Raw genomic sequence first — 17701 nt, forward strand, 5'->3', positions numbered from 1 at the left:
CAGCGTGTTTGCAAGACTTAGGCCTTTTCTATTTTTCATGTTCTTATTTTTTACTTGTTTTGCCAAGCCAGTTTCCAAAGTATTATATATTCACTTACTGATTCATACCCACTGAGAGATTATTATATTGTTTGTTTTAAAATTATTTTGGTCTGCTTATTACAAAAAACTTAGCAATTTTCAAATCCATTTTTTTCTCTTTTCAGAGGTCAAGATTGACTTTGTGCCGAGACAAGGTAAAAATAATATACAATATTGGAACACGTAACAAATCATCTTGCTTGTTTTTCAATAGCCCACAGTTTTGAACATAACAGCTGTGAAATGCCGCAGACCCTTTTCCTGCAAAACATTCAAACCATGTTGAAATATATTTTCTTTTCTCCACTTTTGCTACAGAACCCCCCAAAATCCACCTAGACTGCATGGGTAAAGCAGCCAGTGACACTATTGTTGTGGTGGCTGGGAACAAACTGAGACTGGACGTTCCCATATCAGGAGATCCAATACCTACTGTCATTTGGCAGAAAGTAAACAAGGTAATGTGCAGTCCAACATTTTGGCTGAGGCAAAGAGGCCACAACAAAGAATGTCTTTTCTTTTTCATGGATGCTTTACATTTCCAATTCTTACTTAAGAACTTCTTAATATCCCTTCAAATGTAGAGTTTTGAAACTTGCATGGTCCTTCACAGTCATCCTTTCCATACTTACCTCCCTTATCCTAAGTTCCCTGCTGTAGCAGCTTTATTCTGCTCTTGCAAACGCACTTGGGGTGGGGGCATCATTCCAGGGAGGGGGAGGAGGGCTGTAAGCCCCAGCAGCCACGGGAGCCCTTCCCACCCTGGGTATGGGAGCAGCAGCCTTAGCAGGGGAGATTGGGGGGCTGCCTTGGCAGGTCCCACCCTGGCCGTAGTCCAGGCTGTGAGGCCCCATAGGGCAGCAGGGGTGAGGTCAGGCAGCAGCTGGGCAGTGAGGGCCTCAGGGGCAGCAGCTGGGAGGGGCAGGAGGCTGGGTCAGCAGCTCTGTGTGGGCTGTGCACACAGGGTGCAGCCTGCCCACCGCCTACTCATAGAGCTGGAAGGGCCCTTGGGAGGTCTTTGATTCCAGTCACTGTGCTCACAGCAGGACCAAGCACCATCCCTGCCAGATTTCTGTTTTTCTCTATTTGCCCCAGGTCTCTAAGTGGCCTCCTCAAGGACTGAGCTCACAACCCTGGGTTTAGCGGCCAGTGCTCAAACCACTGAGCTCTCCCATCTACCTCCATGCCATGTCAGCCTCATCCAGCACCAGCTGCCTCTCCGCCTCATCCCCCTGCCCATGGCGACATGCCCTCCATCCATAGGCCCGCCTGTGCACCGGTGGTGGGGGTGGCTCACTTCTTTCAGTCTTCACTGCTGGACTCTGTAGCCCGCTGGCCTGGACAGGGCTAGCTGGTCCCAGGGGTGTGCTGGGGCTCTCCCAGCCCTTGGATGGTGCAGCTGTGAAGAATGGAAGGGGAGAGATTCCCACATCATGGCCCTGGTTGCTGTGACCCCAGCCCTCCATGAGCAGCTGCCACCACACTTGTGCCAGGGGACAGGGCTTCCCAGGGATGTCCCCAGAGAGGTGGTATGTGTACCCTGCATGGCACATGGCCTCCGCAATGCCTTGGGGATGGTGCTGGCCATTGCAGGGTCTCCTGCTCCCCCACCAGGGTATGGGCTAGTAAGCAAGGTGGGTGGTGGGGACTAACATTGATCCCCACTTGCGTGGTGGATGAGATGGGCACAGCCTGGCCCTTGTGGCCCCACACACACACACGAGCAGCTCGTGGTGCTGTCCACAGCGGCAGGTGTTGGATGTCACCTCTGGGTGTGCCCACGTGCCAGGAGTGCAATACTGGGTCAGCTGTTTCGGATTGGGCCATCACCTGTGTGCCTGGGCTGCCTCTGGCTGTGGAAGAGGTGGGAGCACCTCCCCTGCCACCTGGGGTATGCGACACTCCACACATCTACCAGAGGTTCTCTCTAGGAGGTTGTGGGACACCTGGCTTGAGGTGGTGCAGCTGGAGGATGCTGAGGGCACCTCGATGACAAGTGTCCCATCCAAGGACTCATCCCTGGATCGGACCTCCAGCTCCAACCCCGGGTCCAGCATGCTGGCTGGGCTGGTTCCTGCCTGGACCCAACTCCTGCTCCAGTGCGGGAGGGCTCTCCGGGGCTGCTGTGTCCATGAAGGTGCAGGTTGGAGAGCTGTCCTCACCGACAAGGAGCCCACGTAGCTCCCTCTAATATGGGCAGGTGGCCAGGGCCTACCCCAACCATCTGGTGCTATCCTGGGCCAACACATACCCCTGCCACAGTTCCCTTACTTTATGCTGGACCTCGATGGCAGCCCAGGCAGGGTAGCCTCAGGCAGCCATGCTGCTGCCCAGTTGGTCATGGGCGGGGGCATTCCACCAGTGTCCTGTGGTGTCCTGGAGGACCTCCTCATCTTGCTAGAGCCCGGGAGGTCCTGGAGCTCTGGCCCAGTCCATGAAGGACCCCTCTGTTTCACGCCCTGGGTGGGCTTCTGGGATGCCTCAACTGGCTCCCTGGGGGCACCCGAGCGTTGCAGGTCAGCTGGATGCCGAAAATGCTGGCTCCAGGTGCTGCAGGGGTGGCTGGAGGGTGTGGGCTACAGCAGCACACAAGCTTGCTGCCTCCATGTTCTCAGCTTCCTGCCACAGAGTTTCTGGATCCCTGCAGCTTTAAGAGCGGCTGGACGCAGAGAACATAGAGCCCTGTTGGTGCTGGCAGGAGGGTCTCCGTGCTCCAGCTGGCCAGTGCCATGGAGGACTGCTGTTCCGGAAGAAGGGCCCCTGGAGTGTCTACACACACACACACACTCTGCTGGAAGATTCTTTTGGAGGAAGGCACTCCTCCTGATCCACAAGCAGACGAGGGCCTCCAGAGGAAGCACCGCTTTCTTTCGAAAGGAATTTGAAAGGGCGCGTTTTGTGTGCAGAGGCTCCACGTGGTCTTTTGAAAAAAAGGCTTGATTTTCTGAAAGGACTGGTAGTGTAGACATGGGCAACGTGCTCAACTCTGATCAGTGAGAGCTTTCTGAACTCATCACAGAATCACAGAAAGATAGGACTGGAAAGAACCCCAATAGGACGTCTAGCTCAGTCCCCTGCCCAGAAGGCAGAGCTACATAACTAGATTATTCCTAGTGGGTGTTTGTCTAACCTGTTCTTAAAAGCCTGCAACGCGGATTCTACAACCTCTCGGGGCAATTTGTTCCAATGCTTAACTTCCTCGACAAGGAGTTTTTTCCTCATGTCGAAACTAAACCACCCTTGCTGCAGTTTAAGCCCATTCCTTCTTCTCCTATCATCAGAGTTTAAGAAGATTAATTTTTCTCCCTCCTCCTTGTAATAACCTTTTATGTACTTGAACACTGTTGCCATATTCCCCATCAGTCTCTATGCTGTAGGCTAAAAAATCATTCCTCAAAGACAGTCATGTTTTCTAGATATTTAATCATTTTCGTTGCTCCTCTTTGGATTTTCTCCGGTTTGTCCATATCTTTACTGAAACATGGTACCCTGAACTAAACATGATTCTCTGGCTAAGGCCTAATTAGAATGGAATAGAGTAGATAATTACATCTTGTACCTTATTTACAGAATTCCTGCTAATATATCCCAGAAAGTTCGGGATTTTTTGCAACTCTGGTGACTCATATTACACTTGCAATTCATGGAGATATACCTCTCTCATATCGCTGGAAGGGACCTTCAGAGGTCATTGAGTCCAGCTCCCTGCCCTCTCAGCAGGACCTATCACCATCCCTGAGAGGTTTTTTTCTTTTAATCTATTTGCCCTAGATTCCTAAACAGCCTCTTCAAGGCTTGAGCTCCCAACTCTGGGTTTACAGGGCCGATGTTCAAAGCACTGAGTCATCCTTTCCACCCACCCCTGGGCTGCAGATCTCTTTTCAGGGTACTCCTTACTAGCAGACATTTCCCATCTTGTATATGTGCAATAGATTATTCCTTGCTAAATGGAGTTCTTACCTTTTGTCATCATGGAATTTTATCCTGTTTACTTCAGACCATTCTCCAGTCTGTCCAGATAATTTTGAATTTTAATTGCATATTCCAAAGCACTTGCAACTCCTTCCAGCTTGGTATTGTCCACAGACTGTGTAAGTGAACTCTCTGTGCCATTATCCTAATCATTTAAGAATCTAATGAACAGAACTGGCCCCAGGACTGATCACTGAGGGACCCCAATCAATATAGTCTTCCAGTTTGACTGTAAACTACTGATACATTACTATCTGGGAATGGTTTTCTAACCAGGTATGCACCCACCTTATCACAACTCCATCTAGGCTATATTTCCCTGGTTTATTTATGAGAAGGTCACGTGAAATTGTATCTAAAGCCTAAATTTAGACATTGGTAACAGAGAAAGCTGTGCTAGTCTATATAATATCAAAACAAAGAAGCAGTCCAGTAACACTTTAAAGACTAACACAGTAATTTATTAGGTGATGAGTTTCATGCGACAGACCCACTTGGGTTTGTCCCATGAAAACTCATCACCTAATAAATTATTTTGTTAGTCTTTAAAGTGCTACTGGACTCCTTATTTGTTTTGATAACTTAGTACAAGATATTCTATATCTCCTGCTTTTTCTGTATCCACATGGCTTGTTATCTCTTAAATTAGGATGGTTTGACAAGATTTGCTTTTGTGTTGACTGTTACTAACCTCATTATCTTTTAAGTGTTTGCAAAGAGATTGCTTATTTGCTCGATTATCTTTCATGCACTTTTTTGCTCATCTAGAACAGCTGCAGTGTTCTAAGCAATGATGATTCCATGGCTTCTCCAGACTCCAGCAGTGATTCAAGTAATGACAGCAAGGCAAGTTCCTTATTACTTATAAAAATCTACAAATGATCCTGCTTAGAGGAGCTCAAAATTTAGAGTCAAGAGAAACATATGCATTAACATAATGATCAGACCAGTGCCCATCAATGGCAGTGTCCTGCCTCACAATTGTAATTAGATGCATCAGAGGGATGCACAAGAAACCCTTTGACTATCAAAACAAAAAGCAGTCAAGTAGCACTTCAAAGACTAGCAAAATAGTTTATTAGGTGAGCTTTTGTGGGACAGACTCACTTTTTCAGACCATAGCCAGACCAGAACAGACTCAATATGTCTGTGCAGCAGCATTATTTTGAAATAAGTTATTCCAGAAGAGATACATCTACACTACAACACGGTTTCGAAAGGGCATCTTTTGAAAATACATTTTGAAAGATAGCCTTTCAAAATGGAGCATCCACACAGCCAAATGCAGGTCAAAGGCCCATCTGCCCTTTCAAAAGTTGCATCTGCTCCTTTGAAAGGACCATCCACACATCCCAGGGTGCTCCTTCAAAAATAAAGAGCCAGGAAACACCACAGGCAGGGTTGCATGGAAGACAAGCCCTTTCAGGGCTATCACCAGCTGCTTCTTTAAAGGGTCCCTTCCCAAGACCCTCACCCTTCACATGCTGAGGGCCAGCTAGCCATCCACAAGCACACAGAGGGAGACTTTGTAGAAAAAGCACCAAGGGGCACACCACAGACCCTGAGCAGGTCCTCCTCCCACCACCTTTCCAGGCTGTGGCCAGCTGCAGTCCTGCAATGGCTTCAGGTGGCCATCTCGTTAGGCACCATCCTTCAGGGGGCAATGCCCTCACCAATCCCCTGGGCCATCCGCTGCTTGTGGGACTACCCCACAAGCATGGACTGGCGGGACCAGCTGGTGCTGGAGGACTGGGGTGATGACCGGTGCCTGCAGAACTTCAGGATAACCAAGGGGACATTCCAGGAGCTGTGCCACTGGCTCAATCCAGCCCTCCAGCACTGCGACACCTGCATGAGGCCAGCGCTCCCCCTGCAGAAAAGGGTGGCCATTGCCCTGTGGAAACTGGTCACCCTGGACAGCAACCAACCCTTCGGCCACCAGTTCAGGGTGGGTAGAGCCACCATCAGGTCCGTCCTTATCGAGGTAAGCCATGCTCAGATCACACTCCCGCCACAGGCTGGGGGCAGTGGGGAGGTGGCTCCCTGATGAGATAGCTGAGGGGACCTACATCCTCCAGTGAAAGCTCCCCATCAGGGACACCAAGATGCCACCCTGCAATGTGGCCAGTGCAGCCTACCCCGTGCAGCACTGGCTCATGCAGCCCTATACAGGACACGTGCAGCCTACCCAGGATGTTTTTAATGAGCAGCTCAACTGGGCCCTGAATACAGTGGAGCAGGCATTCAGACACCTCAAGGGATGCTTCTGCAGCCTCCTAACAAAGTTGTAGGTGGGTCTCCCCTATGGCAGTCGAGGGGTGCTGCACCCTGCACAACCTTGTGGAGGTGAAGCACGAGCCCTTTGTGCAGGGGTGGCCCACTGAGGCCAGGCATGGCTGCAAGCCGCAGGCCGCCACCCCATACCACCAGGCCCAGTGGGACAGGCTGCAGGTATGGGAGGCCCTGCACGTGGCCTTCACCTGGGCACCATGATGACCTCTCCCTCCCACACACCTCTCACCCTGCCCCGCCCCCCAACACACACACCCCACCACCACCCCTCACACATACACAGCGGTAACCATGAATAAACACTTAACTGTCCATGCAGCCCCTACTTCAAAATACCTATTTTGGAATAGACACTATTCCTCGTAGAATGAGGGTTAGCAAATTCAGAATAAACCATCTGCAATTTTGAAATTATATTAAAATAGTGATTGCAGGGTGTAGACACTCACAAAGTTACGTTGGAATAGCAGCCATTTTTCTGAAATAACTTTGCTGAGTAGACTCAGCCTAATGGAATAACCCGTCCAGAGGGCAAGTTTCCTCCTAGCCATCATTGTGTGGCAATGTCTGGAAGCATCACAGTTTATAACACTTTTAAATGTTTTTTAAAATTTTCTTTAACATAATGCTGTATGCATAACCCTTTTTGAGTCTTACTAAAAGTGTTTAGGGGTAGGATGCAAGGAGAAATGACAACAGGTAAAGCGATGATAATTGGAAGGACATACTACAAGGTCATGAGCTTACCTGTTTCACATTATTGTTCCTTTTACTTTGCATTAATTATGACTACATCGGTGTATTTTATAGCAACCAATGTAATACATTAGAACTCAAAGGCCTCAGTTAAAATTAGGGCTCCATTGTTCGAGGCATACATATAGCTGTTAAGATAGCCCCTCTGCAAAGGCACACAGAGTTTAAAATAACAAGGATGTAGTAAGAAAATAGGATATAACAAAACAGTGATGGTTATGTTTGGACATGTCAGTGCTGATTCCACCCCTGCCTTCCCTGAGCAATAAAAAAAAAAGAGTGAGAGAGAGAGCACAAAATGGGGGAACAGGCAAATGGTCAAACAGGCCCAGAGGGTGAAAAATGCCATTAACAAAAACGAAAGATGGGAGATTTGACAAGAGTTTTGGAATTGCGTATAAAAACATAGTGTCAAAAGTGCAGATCTTGTACGTGTCAAACAGAAAGAAGCAGTGCAATTTGGACACAGACAAAATGTGTGGGCTAAGGAGAGAGAGGAGCAGAGGATAATCCCCAAGTCACAAGTTTGAGATGCTGAAATGCAGTCGGGTCTTTTTAACTACCAACTGAGCTTGCACAGCTTTAAAAACCAATTTTTCCCAAAAGGAGACTGTTCTGAGCTATTAATGGCTGTCCTCAGATGTCCTGTTGTTTCTGTAAATTAGAACCTGAAAATAGAATAGAGCTTCACTGACAGCTCTTCAGTTGCACTGATAGCTCTTCAGCGACACTGATAATGTTCGGTGTCAGAAAGACTTACATGTTGCTGTAGACCCCGCATGTTTACACAGCTCTCTGTTCCTTTCATTCAGACACAGCACTGGGCTCTCCTTTTCCACTCTAGCTACAAATGACTTCACTTGATACTTTCTGTGTCCACAGCTTCTCTCTGAATGTGAAGGCAGAGTTCGTGTAGAAATGCATGAAGACCACTGTATCTTCATCATTGAAGGAGCAGAGAAAACAGATGAAGGGATTTATAGAGTTACAGTAAAGAACCCAGCAGGAGAAGATAAGGTTGATATCACAGTAAAGGTTATTGGTAAGTGATGTAAAGGAATAACCAGTCTCTGAAAAATGCTCAAGTTCAGTGGGACTTACCTCATTCCTGTAAATCTGAGAACTGCTCTGACTGAGTTCCAAGAGCTGAAAAAAAGGACTTGACAGAAACATGTCAAGTAGTTTCCCTTGTATTACCCATGGGGAGGAGAAAGAATCATTCCCAGTCCTAGTGATTTGTTTACACAGAATATATCCCCCTTTCAGTTACCAACATGTCTGAGGTCTAGTCTCTTCTCTCAGTGGGCTTGATGTCTCTAGATTGAACTCACATTTATTGTGTTATAAAATTTTTCTAATAGAAATGACTTTATGATATGTAAGGTAAATTGTTAATACAATGAGGGGTCATGCAATGTATGTATGACATAAGGTACTAGCAATTATTGAAATTATTCAGCTTACAAAGGGAAAAGGGCTAGAAGAGTATTTGACTGAAGTACTCCAGATTACAAAGGGCATTGTGAAAATCAGTCAGTTCTTCTTTATGTCCTGGCCCATATCATGAAAACAAAGGCAAACTGAAGAAATTCAGAAGTGATAAAATGAAATATTTTTGCATACCATATTGTAAATCTTTGTAGTTCATTTTTCTGTGAGGTCATCAGGACAAATACTATGGCAGTACTTAACAAAGGGAGAAGTTCTTTTATATCCTTAATATCTGTACTTAAATACGGTAAGATAACATCTATGCAGCCTTTGTATTCCAGAGGGGGTTTATTCCGGGCAAAGAGGGAAACTTGGGTAGGTGCCCCTTTTACCTACTGAGAGCAAATCACACCTCAAGTCCTGTCCAATGGCTGGTTTGAAAAGTAGGAAGATGCAGCCACATTAAAGGGAATAAAACAAGATAAGGTCTCCCATGCAAACTCCCTCTGCTATCTCTGTATATCCTAACTGCTGTGGGCAATGGCCAATCCCCCACTGTCAGATGGTGCTCTTACTTTAATTCCTGTCTACACCTGAAGTGACCTGTGTTCAACTTTTCTGACAGACCCCACAGTCTCTGGCAGTTTCATGGACACTGGATTGAGTAAAACAACCCATCAACCAGTGCAAAAGAACCTTGCCTCCAACTATGTGGAGGCCACTGATGGCAGCTTGCTGTCTTTGAGACCAGTTGTCTGTGAGCCTCCATGTCTCCAAATGATAATTCAAAATCACCAGGAAACTCAGCTATTTAAACTAAAAGTGACATATTTTTATTTCTCCAAATAACATGATATAATCATGCCAGCTACAATTATTTTTGTCTTTTTATTGCAAAATATCTTTGTCAGCAATTATGTCAGTAATAATACAAACAAGAAAAAAAGATTCAGGAAACCCTTTTGACAAATAGGTTACTTTATTGGTACATTAATACAGAATGATGAGTAATAATTCATTCAAACTACAGTACATACACGCATTTCCTGCATCTTTCAGAAGTACTGCAAAGGCTTGGGGGAATCAGGAGTAATGGAGGAAGTGAGGGATGGGGAAGTAATTGGTGAGATGGAGCCCTGAAGACCATTGGGTGAGAATGGAAGTAGCATGGAACAGGGGTTTTTGGAGTGGGAGGGATTTTTAGGGAGTTGGGGAGCCTCTTATTTGCAGATCATGGCTGACCCCTAACCACTTCCATTCAGTCATGCACATCTGCCCCGCCTGTCTCTGCATCCACACTCTGCCACTCTTCCTCCCCAAAGCCTCATGTGTCCCTGCACTTCCATTCAGAGGCCTCCCGTGCCAATGTGGCCACGTACCCCATGCATTCAGGTCCTGCCCTAGCCTGTCTCCCCTGCTAACTCTTCTGAACTCAGTCTGTGCACCCCGCAAGCAGCCCTGTATGTCCCACTCTGTACGTTCCCTTCCATACCCCATGCCTCCTCACCTGATGCCACGGGCAAGACTCTGTGAGGAACTCATCCTCTCCTTCTTCCAATGAGCTGCTGATATGGCTGGTGAGCCAACTGGCCATTGTTTTGGCACCATAGCAGCCCCTCGTGGGGAAAAGGTGTAACTGCAGTGCCTCTCTGGCATAACATATTTTCTGCAGAGGAAAAAAAAGTCTGCAGGGACAGGAATTCTGTGTGTGTGCAGTGGCACAGGAGTAACAAGAGGCAGGCTTTCCCTGCAGCAGCTCCTTCTGTCTACCAATTTATGGAACACCAATGACGCATCTCAGGAATGCAACCATTCTGCAGACCAGAAGAAATAACTCATGACTGCAGCTGTTAGAACCTTGGTGGGCCATGAGGCAATTATATAGGCTATTTTACAGATAAAATTTTGCATTTCCTACATGTCTATGCATGTGTAGATTAAGAAATATGAATAGTCAAACAATTTAAAGTAAAAAGGCTCAGTGTGGTGTGAGGTAATGACATATTGTAATTGGTACTTACATGCTACAGCACTAGAAATGTGCATTCGAAATATCATGTGTCTTCCAACTGAAAGAGGAGGGCTCTATTAATATGTTTGACTTGGGTTTGCAGATAGCCGTTAGATATATAATGTATAACAATGTTTAGTAACACAGCTGATGGTCAGGATAACAATTTTGACCTGCCCTCGCTCACACTTTTCAGATGTTCCTGACCCTCCAGAGGCTCCCAAGATCATTAATGTAGGAGAGGATTACTGCACAGTGCAGTGGCAACCCCCTAAATATGATGGAGGTCAACCGATACTGGGTAAGAATTGCGAAAGAGAGAGAGTCCTCAGCAGCCTCATCTATATCAGTTATTGGTCCTTTAAATTTAGATCTGAGGACCTCTATCAGCCTGTTCATACAGAAATCAGAGATGCTGACTCTTAAAACTGAGAGACGCACACTACTCATTCTCAGGCGCTTGGAAATCTCTTCCTGGAATCTTAGGAGCACAGTGCTCTGTATCTGCCCCCGTCTAAATCAGGAACACATTTAACTGACAGTGTGAAGTCTGTCTTTAGGCACAAATGGGAACGTCTAGTGTCAAGACAGAAGGAAACTAAAGTTAAACATTCCCATTTGTGACTCTTGAACTTTGCAAAAGTCTACAGGGCCTGAACTGGCTTGAGCTGCCTTGTTTCAGTACAGTGCACCCCTTTGTGAAGCTTCAAGACAAGCATTGGTGCTATGGGTGTTCTACTCTACAATCAGTTTCACTCCTCATACTATATTCTAGGACATCAGAGTTCATATTAGACCTTCATTTTCTTCCACAGGAAATAAGTAACTTCTACAGGAGTCACCTGTACCCTGTGCAGAAATAATAGGACCTATGAAGCATCCACTCCAGCCACCAAGGAATTAATAGTTTAAGCTATTAGATGTTTAAAAAAAAAGGTTGATACATTGCTGTTGTCAAAAGCTTACAAAATAGTTTGAAAAGGTCACACCAATAGTTCCGTTATGTAGGGTTGCTTCGGGATGTTCACTTCAGTTTTGTTTTCAGTCCCTAATGAACGCTTTAGCTAAGGGTAATTGCTGACATTACAATGAGCACTCCTTGATTTCAAAAGAGCAGACTTTGCCTCGCTGAGAGAGCTGAGGGGCAGGATTCCTTGGGAAATGAAGATGAAGGGGAAAAGAGTTCAGGAGAAGTGACAGTATTTGAAAGAAGTCTTAGTGAAGACACAAGAATAAACAATCCCGCTGCATAGTAAGAAACACAGTTATGTCAGGCAACCAGCTTGGCTTAACAGGAAAATCCTTGGTCAGCTTAAACTCAAAAAGGATGCATATAAGAAGTGGAAACATGGCCAGCTGACTAAAGAGGAGTATAAATATACGGCTGGAGAATGCCGGCCAGTAATCAGGAAAGCATAAGCACAATTGGAACTGCAGCTGGCAAGGGATGTGCAGGGTAACAAGAAGGGTTTCTACAGGCATGTTAGCAATAAGAGGGTTATCAGGGATGGTATGGGAACATTAGTGGATGAGAGAGGTAATGTAGTGACAAATGATGTAAGAAAAGCTGAAGTACCCAATGCTTTTCTTGCCTCAGTCTTCACGGGCAAGGACAGTTCCCACATTACGGTGCTAGACAATGCAGTATGGGGAGGTGGAGGGAAGCCCTTGGTAGGGAAGAAATGAGTAAAGAGCTACTTAGAAAAACTAGATGTACACAAATCCATGGGTCTGGATTTAATGCACCCAAGTGTACTAGGGGAATTAACAGATCAAAAGTAGTCAACGTGGATTTACCAAGGGCAAGTTGTGCCCGACCAACCTGATTGGCTTCTTTGATGAGGTAACAGGCTCTGTGGACATGGGGAAGTCAGTGAATGTGATCTACCTTGACTTCAGCAAAGCTTTTAATACAGTCTCCCACAACATTCTTGCCCATAAATTAAGGAAGTATGGATTAGATACATGGACTACAAGATGGATAAAAATCTGGATTGACAGTTGGGCCCAATGGATAGTGGTCAATGACTCAATATCTTGATGGCAGTTGGTTTCAAGTGGCGTGCCCCAAGGCTTGGTTCTGGGGCCAGTGTTGCTCGATATATTAGTGTCCTGAAGGAGGACAGCTGGATCCAGAGTGACCTGGAGAAATTGGAAAGGATTGGGCCAAAACTGGATTGGGCCAAAAGAAAACGGATGCAGTTCAATAAGAAGTGTAGAGTTCTGCTTTTGGGACAGAAGAATTCCGAGCATTATAGGCTGGGGACTGACTGGCTAGGCAGCAGTGCAGTGGAAAGGGACCTAGGGATTATGGTGAATGAAAGGCTGGGTATGTGTAAACAGTGTGCCCTTGTAGCCAAGAAGGCTAATGGCATATGGGGGTGCATTAGGAGGAGCATTTTGAGCAGATCTAGAGAAGTTGTTCCCCTCTATTCAACACTGGTGAGATCACATTTGGAGCATTGTGTTCAGTTTTGGGCCTCCCAGTACAGAAAGGATGTGGATGTGCTGGAGCAGGTTCAGCAGAGAGCAATAAAAATTATAAAGGGGCTGGAGCACATGACCTATGAAGAGAGGCTGAGGGTTTGACCTTATTTAGTTTACAGAAGAGAAGACTGAGGGGGGGGATTTAATAGCAGCCTTCAACTTCCTGAAGGGGAACTCTAAATAAGATAGAGATAAACTGTTCTCAGTGGTGGCAGATGGCAGAACAAGGAGCAATGGTCTGAAGCTACAGAAGGAGAGGAGTAGCTCGGATATTAGGAGAAACTACTTCACGAGGAGGGTGGTGAAGCACTGGAATGCGTTGCTTAGAGAGGTGATGGAATCTCCATCCCTAGAGGTTTTTAAGTCCCAGCTTGAGAAAGTCCTGGCTGGGATGACTTAGTTGGGGTTGATGTCACCTGCTTGAAGTAAGGGGCTGGACTCAATGACCTCCTGAGGTTCCTTCCAGCCCTACGATTCTAGGATTCCTTAAGCATCACAAGGATTTGGTGATCAGCAAAAAATCTGCAAATACTGTTTAAGGACAGTTAGGGTTGCAGAATGCGCTCCTTTCACTGAAACTCTTAAAAGTATGAAACTAAGCTGAGGGGAAAGACTTATACATTCTCTTCTCTCTTCATATCGCCCACAACTCTATGGTTGATGGATTCCAACACTCCTTAAGGCTTTCATGTCCATCTTCAACAGTTAACAAAAGCCATATATACTTCAACCTCATCAAACTTACACACTGTAGCACAAAATCTTAAGTGATTTCACATGCTTTTATATCAATAGAGCAGCATGTTTGACTGTCATGCACGCCATGTGTTTTGAAAGTTACTCTGCCTTAACATCGTTGAGGTCACTGTTATTACTAACACTACACAAAGGGAGACATCTGAACTGGAATTCATTTTCAAGTTTAATACCTATCACCAGGGACTCAACAAAGATCTTAATTATCTTACACATTACAAGGACTATTTCCCCACCTTTGATATTCGCAGTGATCTCAGGCATCCCACTTAACTTAATAGACACTTGAAGAGGCTTTTTTTCTCCTTTACCTGCATCCTTCCCCCTATCTAGCTGATTTGTCAGTTTTTTCTTTCATTTTTGAATTATTTTCCTCTCAGTTATTAGTTATTCTCCAGCTCTGAAGAAGTGGGTCTGTCCCACAGAAGCTCATCACGTAATAAATAATACTGTTAGTCTTTAAGGTGCTACAGGACTGCTTCTCCATTTGTTTTACTATCACAACCATTTTTGTTCACTAAATTCCTAGGGTTTTTATAATTTTTATGTACAGCCATGGACAGCTTCCTACAGAGTCAGGGAGAAGCAGAGAAGAGTCTGCCTGGAAACAAGAGGGAGAAACTGTGTGGCTGAAACAGCTCCTCTGACTACATTGAACTGCCTGAAGAGTGAGAGAGGCTGTGGCATTCATCAGAAAATTCTCTGTTTTATCCCCATTTCACAGTTTTCAATATTTAATCTCCATTTAAAAGTTACTGAAGGCAAGTACACCCTCCAGGTTTAGAAACTGAGAACAGGAACCTGGGATGACAGAAATAGCTGTACCTGTATGACTCTTTGTCCCATGCAGGATTTTCTTAGCAACTGTGAGACATCAGTCCTCTGTTGCATGTTTCCCCTTCCCAGCTCCAAGAACTTAAAAACATCATCAACAGTGGGTTTACAGTGAGAAACAGCTTATATGAGCAATGGATCATTTGGTATCAAATGTGGAAAAGCATACAACAAAACCCAAAGAGAAGCAGAAATGCCAGAAAAACACAGAAGCTAAAAATAAGGCAAAGCTTACTTCAAGCTGGGCCTTACGTGGACCTGGTCCAAGGATGTGCTGAGGCCTCAAGATGTTGTATGAGGTGAAATACTGTTAAACAACAATATGCGGCCCTACAAGCTGGGCCAGCATCTCACAACAAGACACGCTACACCTTGGTATCTTAACCTCCAGGGTGTTTTCAGAGGAAGCTCAATGAGTTAACACAACAAAAAAAGTTGTCAAAGTCTAGAGCACTGTTAACATGAAGGCTACTGAGGCTTCATACTATATGGCTTTATGCAGTCAGAGCTGGTAAGCTGCACAATATAGGCAAGAAATTGCAGTTTCGACCTTGCTGGTCTAGCACGCTCGAGACTCAAGTGGTCTTGAACAAGAGAGTTGATGAACCCTGCTGGCTAGGCTCCCCTCCTGGCCGCTGCCCTGTTCCCTGCTCCCACACTGCCAGCAGGGCTCCATTCTTGGCCTGCAAGCCAGGATCCCTGCAGCAGACCACAGAGTCCTAGACCCAAGAGGTTAAACCTGTACTACTTCCAGCTGCAAAGGACATGAACATGGTCATGACAGGAGAGAAAGCAGCATCACAACTGATCGCTATAGGCCCCCATTAGAAACATGCATATTCAGTGATGATTCCTCACTGATTACTACTTTTTGAGTGCTGTGAGATAGCCAATTCTTAATCTGTTTACCATGTGTTTTATTGATATCGCATTGTATTAATTTTTAAATCAGGATATTGTGTGATACTCAGCCAAACACCTTATAGAAGTCTAAATATATTACATCTATGGAAGTTACCTTTTTCAGCCAGATATGTAGTATCATCAGAAAGTGAAATCAGTGTTTCACAAAACTTATTTTTCCATAATCATTTGAAGTGTCATTAGTTACATTCCTGTCCTTTAATTCTTTATAAAGTGAAATCCTGTATTAGCTTTTCCAGTATTTTGCCCAGAACTGACTTCAGACTAACCTTCCTAAAGCTAGCCAGATCATCTCATTTGCCCTTTTGAATAGTGGAATAAAATTAACACTTCCCTTCTTCTGGAATTTCCCTAGTGTTCTAAGATTTGCTAAAAATTAATAACATCAAGCCATAGATCTCCCCAGTCAACTCTTTTAGGACTCTTGCTGAAAGTTATCCAAGTCCAATGAATTAAAAATGTTTATCCCTCATAGATGTTGTCCAACATCCTACTCAATATTAAGGGCTGGAAGGTAATCAGTCTCATTTGATACAAGTACATTATTCTGCTTCTTTCCAAATATAGAAAATAAATGTTTACTGAACACTTCTGCTTTTTCTTCATCATTATTAACAAATTTAACCATCTCTATCTGGTAATGGACCTACAGTATTGCAAATCTTTACTTTAATATGAGGTGTTCATGCATTAATTGGTTCACTGATTAATGAAGAAAACTTATTCCTTCTTCAAGTGGGCAGATGGGAACTCTCTTACTTCTCAACTTTGTTCATTATTTTTACATGTTATACATAATAGAATGCCCTTATTGTATCACATTGAGTGTGCGTTATTTGCTTAACAGACACAGAAACGGCAGTCACAGCCCCAAAAGAACTAGTCTAAATTTCCAACATGATCAAACAAATGAAGATGTCAAATAGTAGAGAGTATCAGAGGGGTAGCCGTGTTAGTCTGGATCTGTAGAGCAACAAAGGGTCCTGTGGCACCTTATAGACTAACAGAAAAGTTTAGAGCATGAGCTTTCGTGAGTTAACTCACTTCTTCAGATGCTGGGCATCTGAAGAAGTGAGTTAACTCACGAAAGCTCATGCTCTAAACTTTTCTGTTAGTCTATAAGGTGCCACAGGACCCTTCGTTGCTCAAATAGTAGAGAGGGAACAGTGCATGGAAGTGGGGAGTAATAATAATTTAATTGTGTGCACGTCATGGTGATACATTTTCAACTATATTTCCCTTTTTCTTTCTGTTTTGTTTTAAAGTGGTTTTCTATTGTCTTTTATTTGCTTACCTGGCACGCTCTCTGGGTTAGGAAAATTTAGGAAAATAAATGGTAAATTTCATCAGCGTGGGCTTCCTTCCTTCCCTGTCGTTTCTGCTGAGGAGGATGCTGTCATCATATTCATTCTCAACAGCAAATTTCTCCCCAGGCAAATTTAAGATCTCGCAATAGAAAAATCAAATCTGATGCAAGAATTAAAGGCAGCGTAAAGAGGCTACTACTGAGCCCAGCAAGCCTCTGGTGCACAAGAGATAGCTCCTGTTGGACCTCACATAGATCCCCAGATGAAGCAGATAAATGTGGATGCCCCGAAGTGCAAACTCAGCAGTATTAGTAACAGAGAGGAAGCCATGCTAGTCTACACACTATCAAAACAAAAAGCAGTCAAGTAGCACTTTAAAGACTAGCAAAATAGTTTATCAGGTGAGCTTTGGTGGGACAGACCCACTTCTTCAGACCATAGCCAGATGGAGGTGGTTTTCATTTTCTTCTGCTTCAGAAAATTGTGCTGTCTCAAACACTTCTTGTTCTTGAATAGTGACAGAGAAATAGCCATGTTAGTATGTATTTTATCAAAACAAAAAAGCAGTCGTGTAGCACTTTAAAGACCTGAAAGTTATGTTCTACTGGAAAGGGACTTTAACATCGTCTACAGAAGGAATGATCACAACTAACATTCATATTCACATTCAACACATGAACACATGGTTTGAACTAGGACAGCAATTACCTGACCCATTATAAGGACTCTTTTACATACTTTGATGTTTTATGTAACTCTTAACATCCTCACCCCCCCACCCACCCACCCACCCACCCACTGTCCCTCTGCTCTTCTGATTTGCCAACCTTGATAACAATTTTTCTGATTT

The 17701-nt window shown here is 44.7% G+C and overlaps 1 protein-coding gene across 1 annotated transcript in view; it reads left to right on the forward strand.

Annotated features, from left to right (window-relative positions):
• Positions 1 to 17701, forward strand: part of MYBPC3 (myosin binding protein C3) — a 126988-nt gene that overhangs the window by 63383 nt on the left and 45904 nt on the right. The window contains exons 18-22 of the mRNA XM_074997265.1: positions 207 to 236; positions 400 to 539; positions 4822 to 4899; positions 7984 to 8143; positions 10740 to 10844. Coding sequence (XP_074853366.1) covers positions 207 to 236; positions 400 to 539; positions 4822 to 4899; positions 7984 to 8143; positions 10740 to 10844 — 513 coding nt within the window. The remainder of the gene's footprint in view (positions 1 to 206; positions 237 to 399; positions 540 to 4821; positions 4900 to 7983; positions 8144 to 10739; positions 10845 to 17701) is intronic.

Source organism: Carettochelys insculpta, chromosome 6, assembly GCF_033958435.1.
Source record: "Carettochelys insculpta isolate YL-2023 chromosome 6, ASM3395843v1, whole genome shotgun sequence".
NCBI classification, from domain to species: Eukaryota; Metazoa; Chordata; order Testudines; family Carettochelyidae; genus Carettochelys; species Carettochelys insculpta.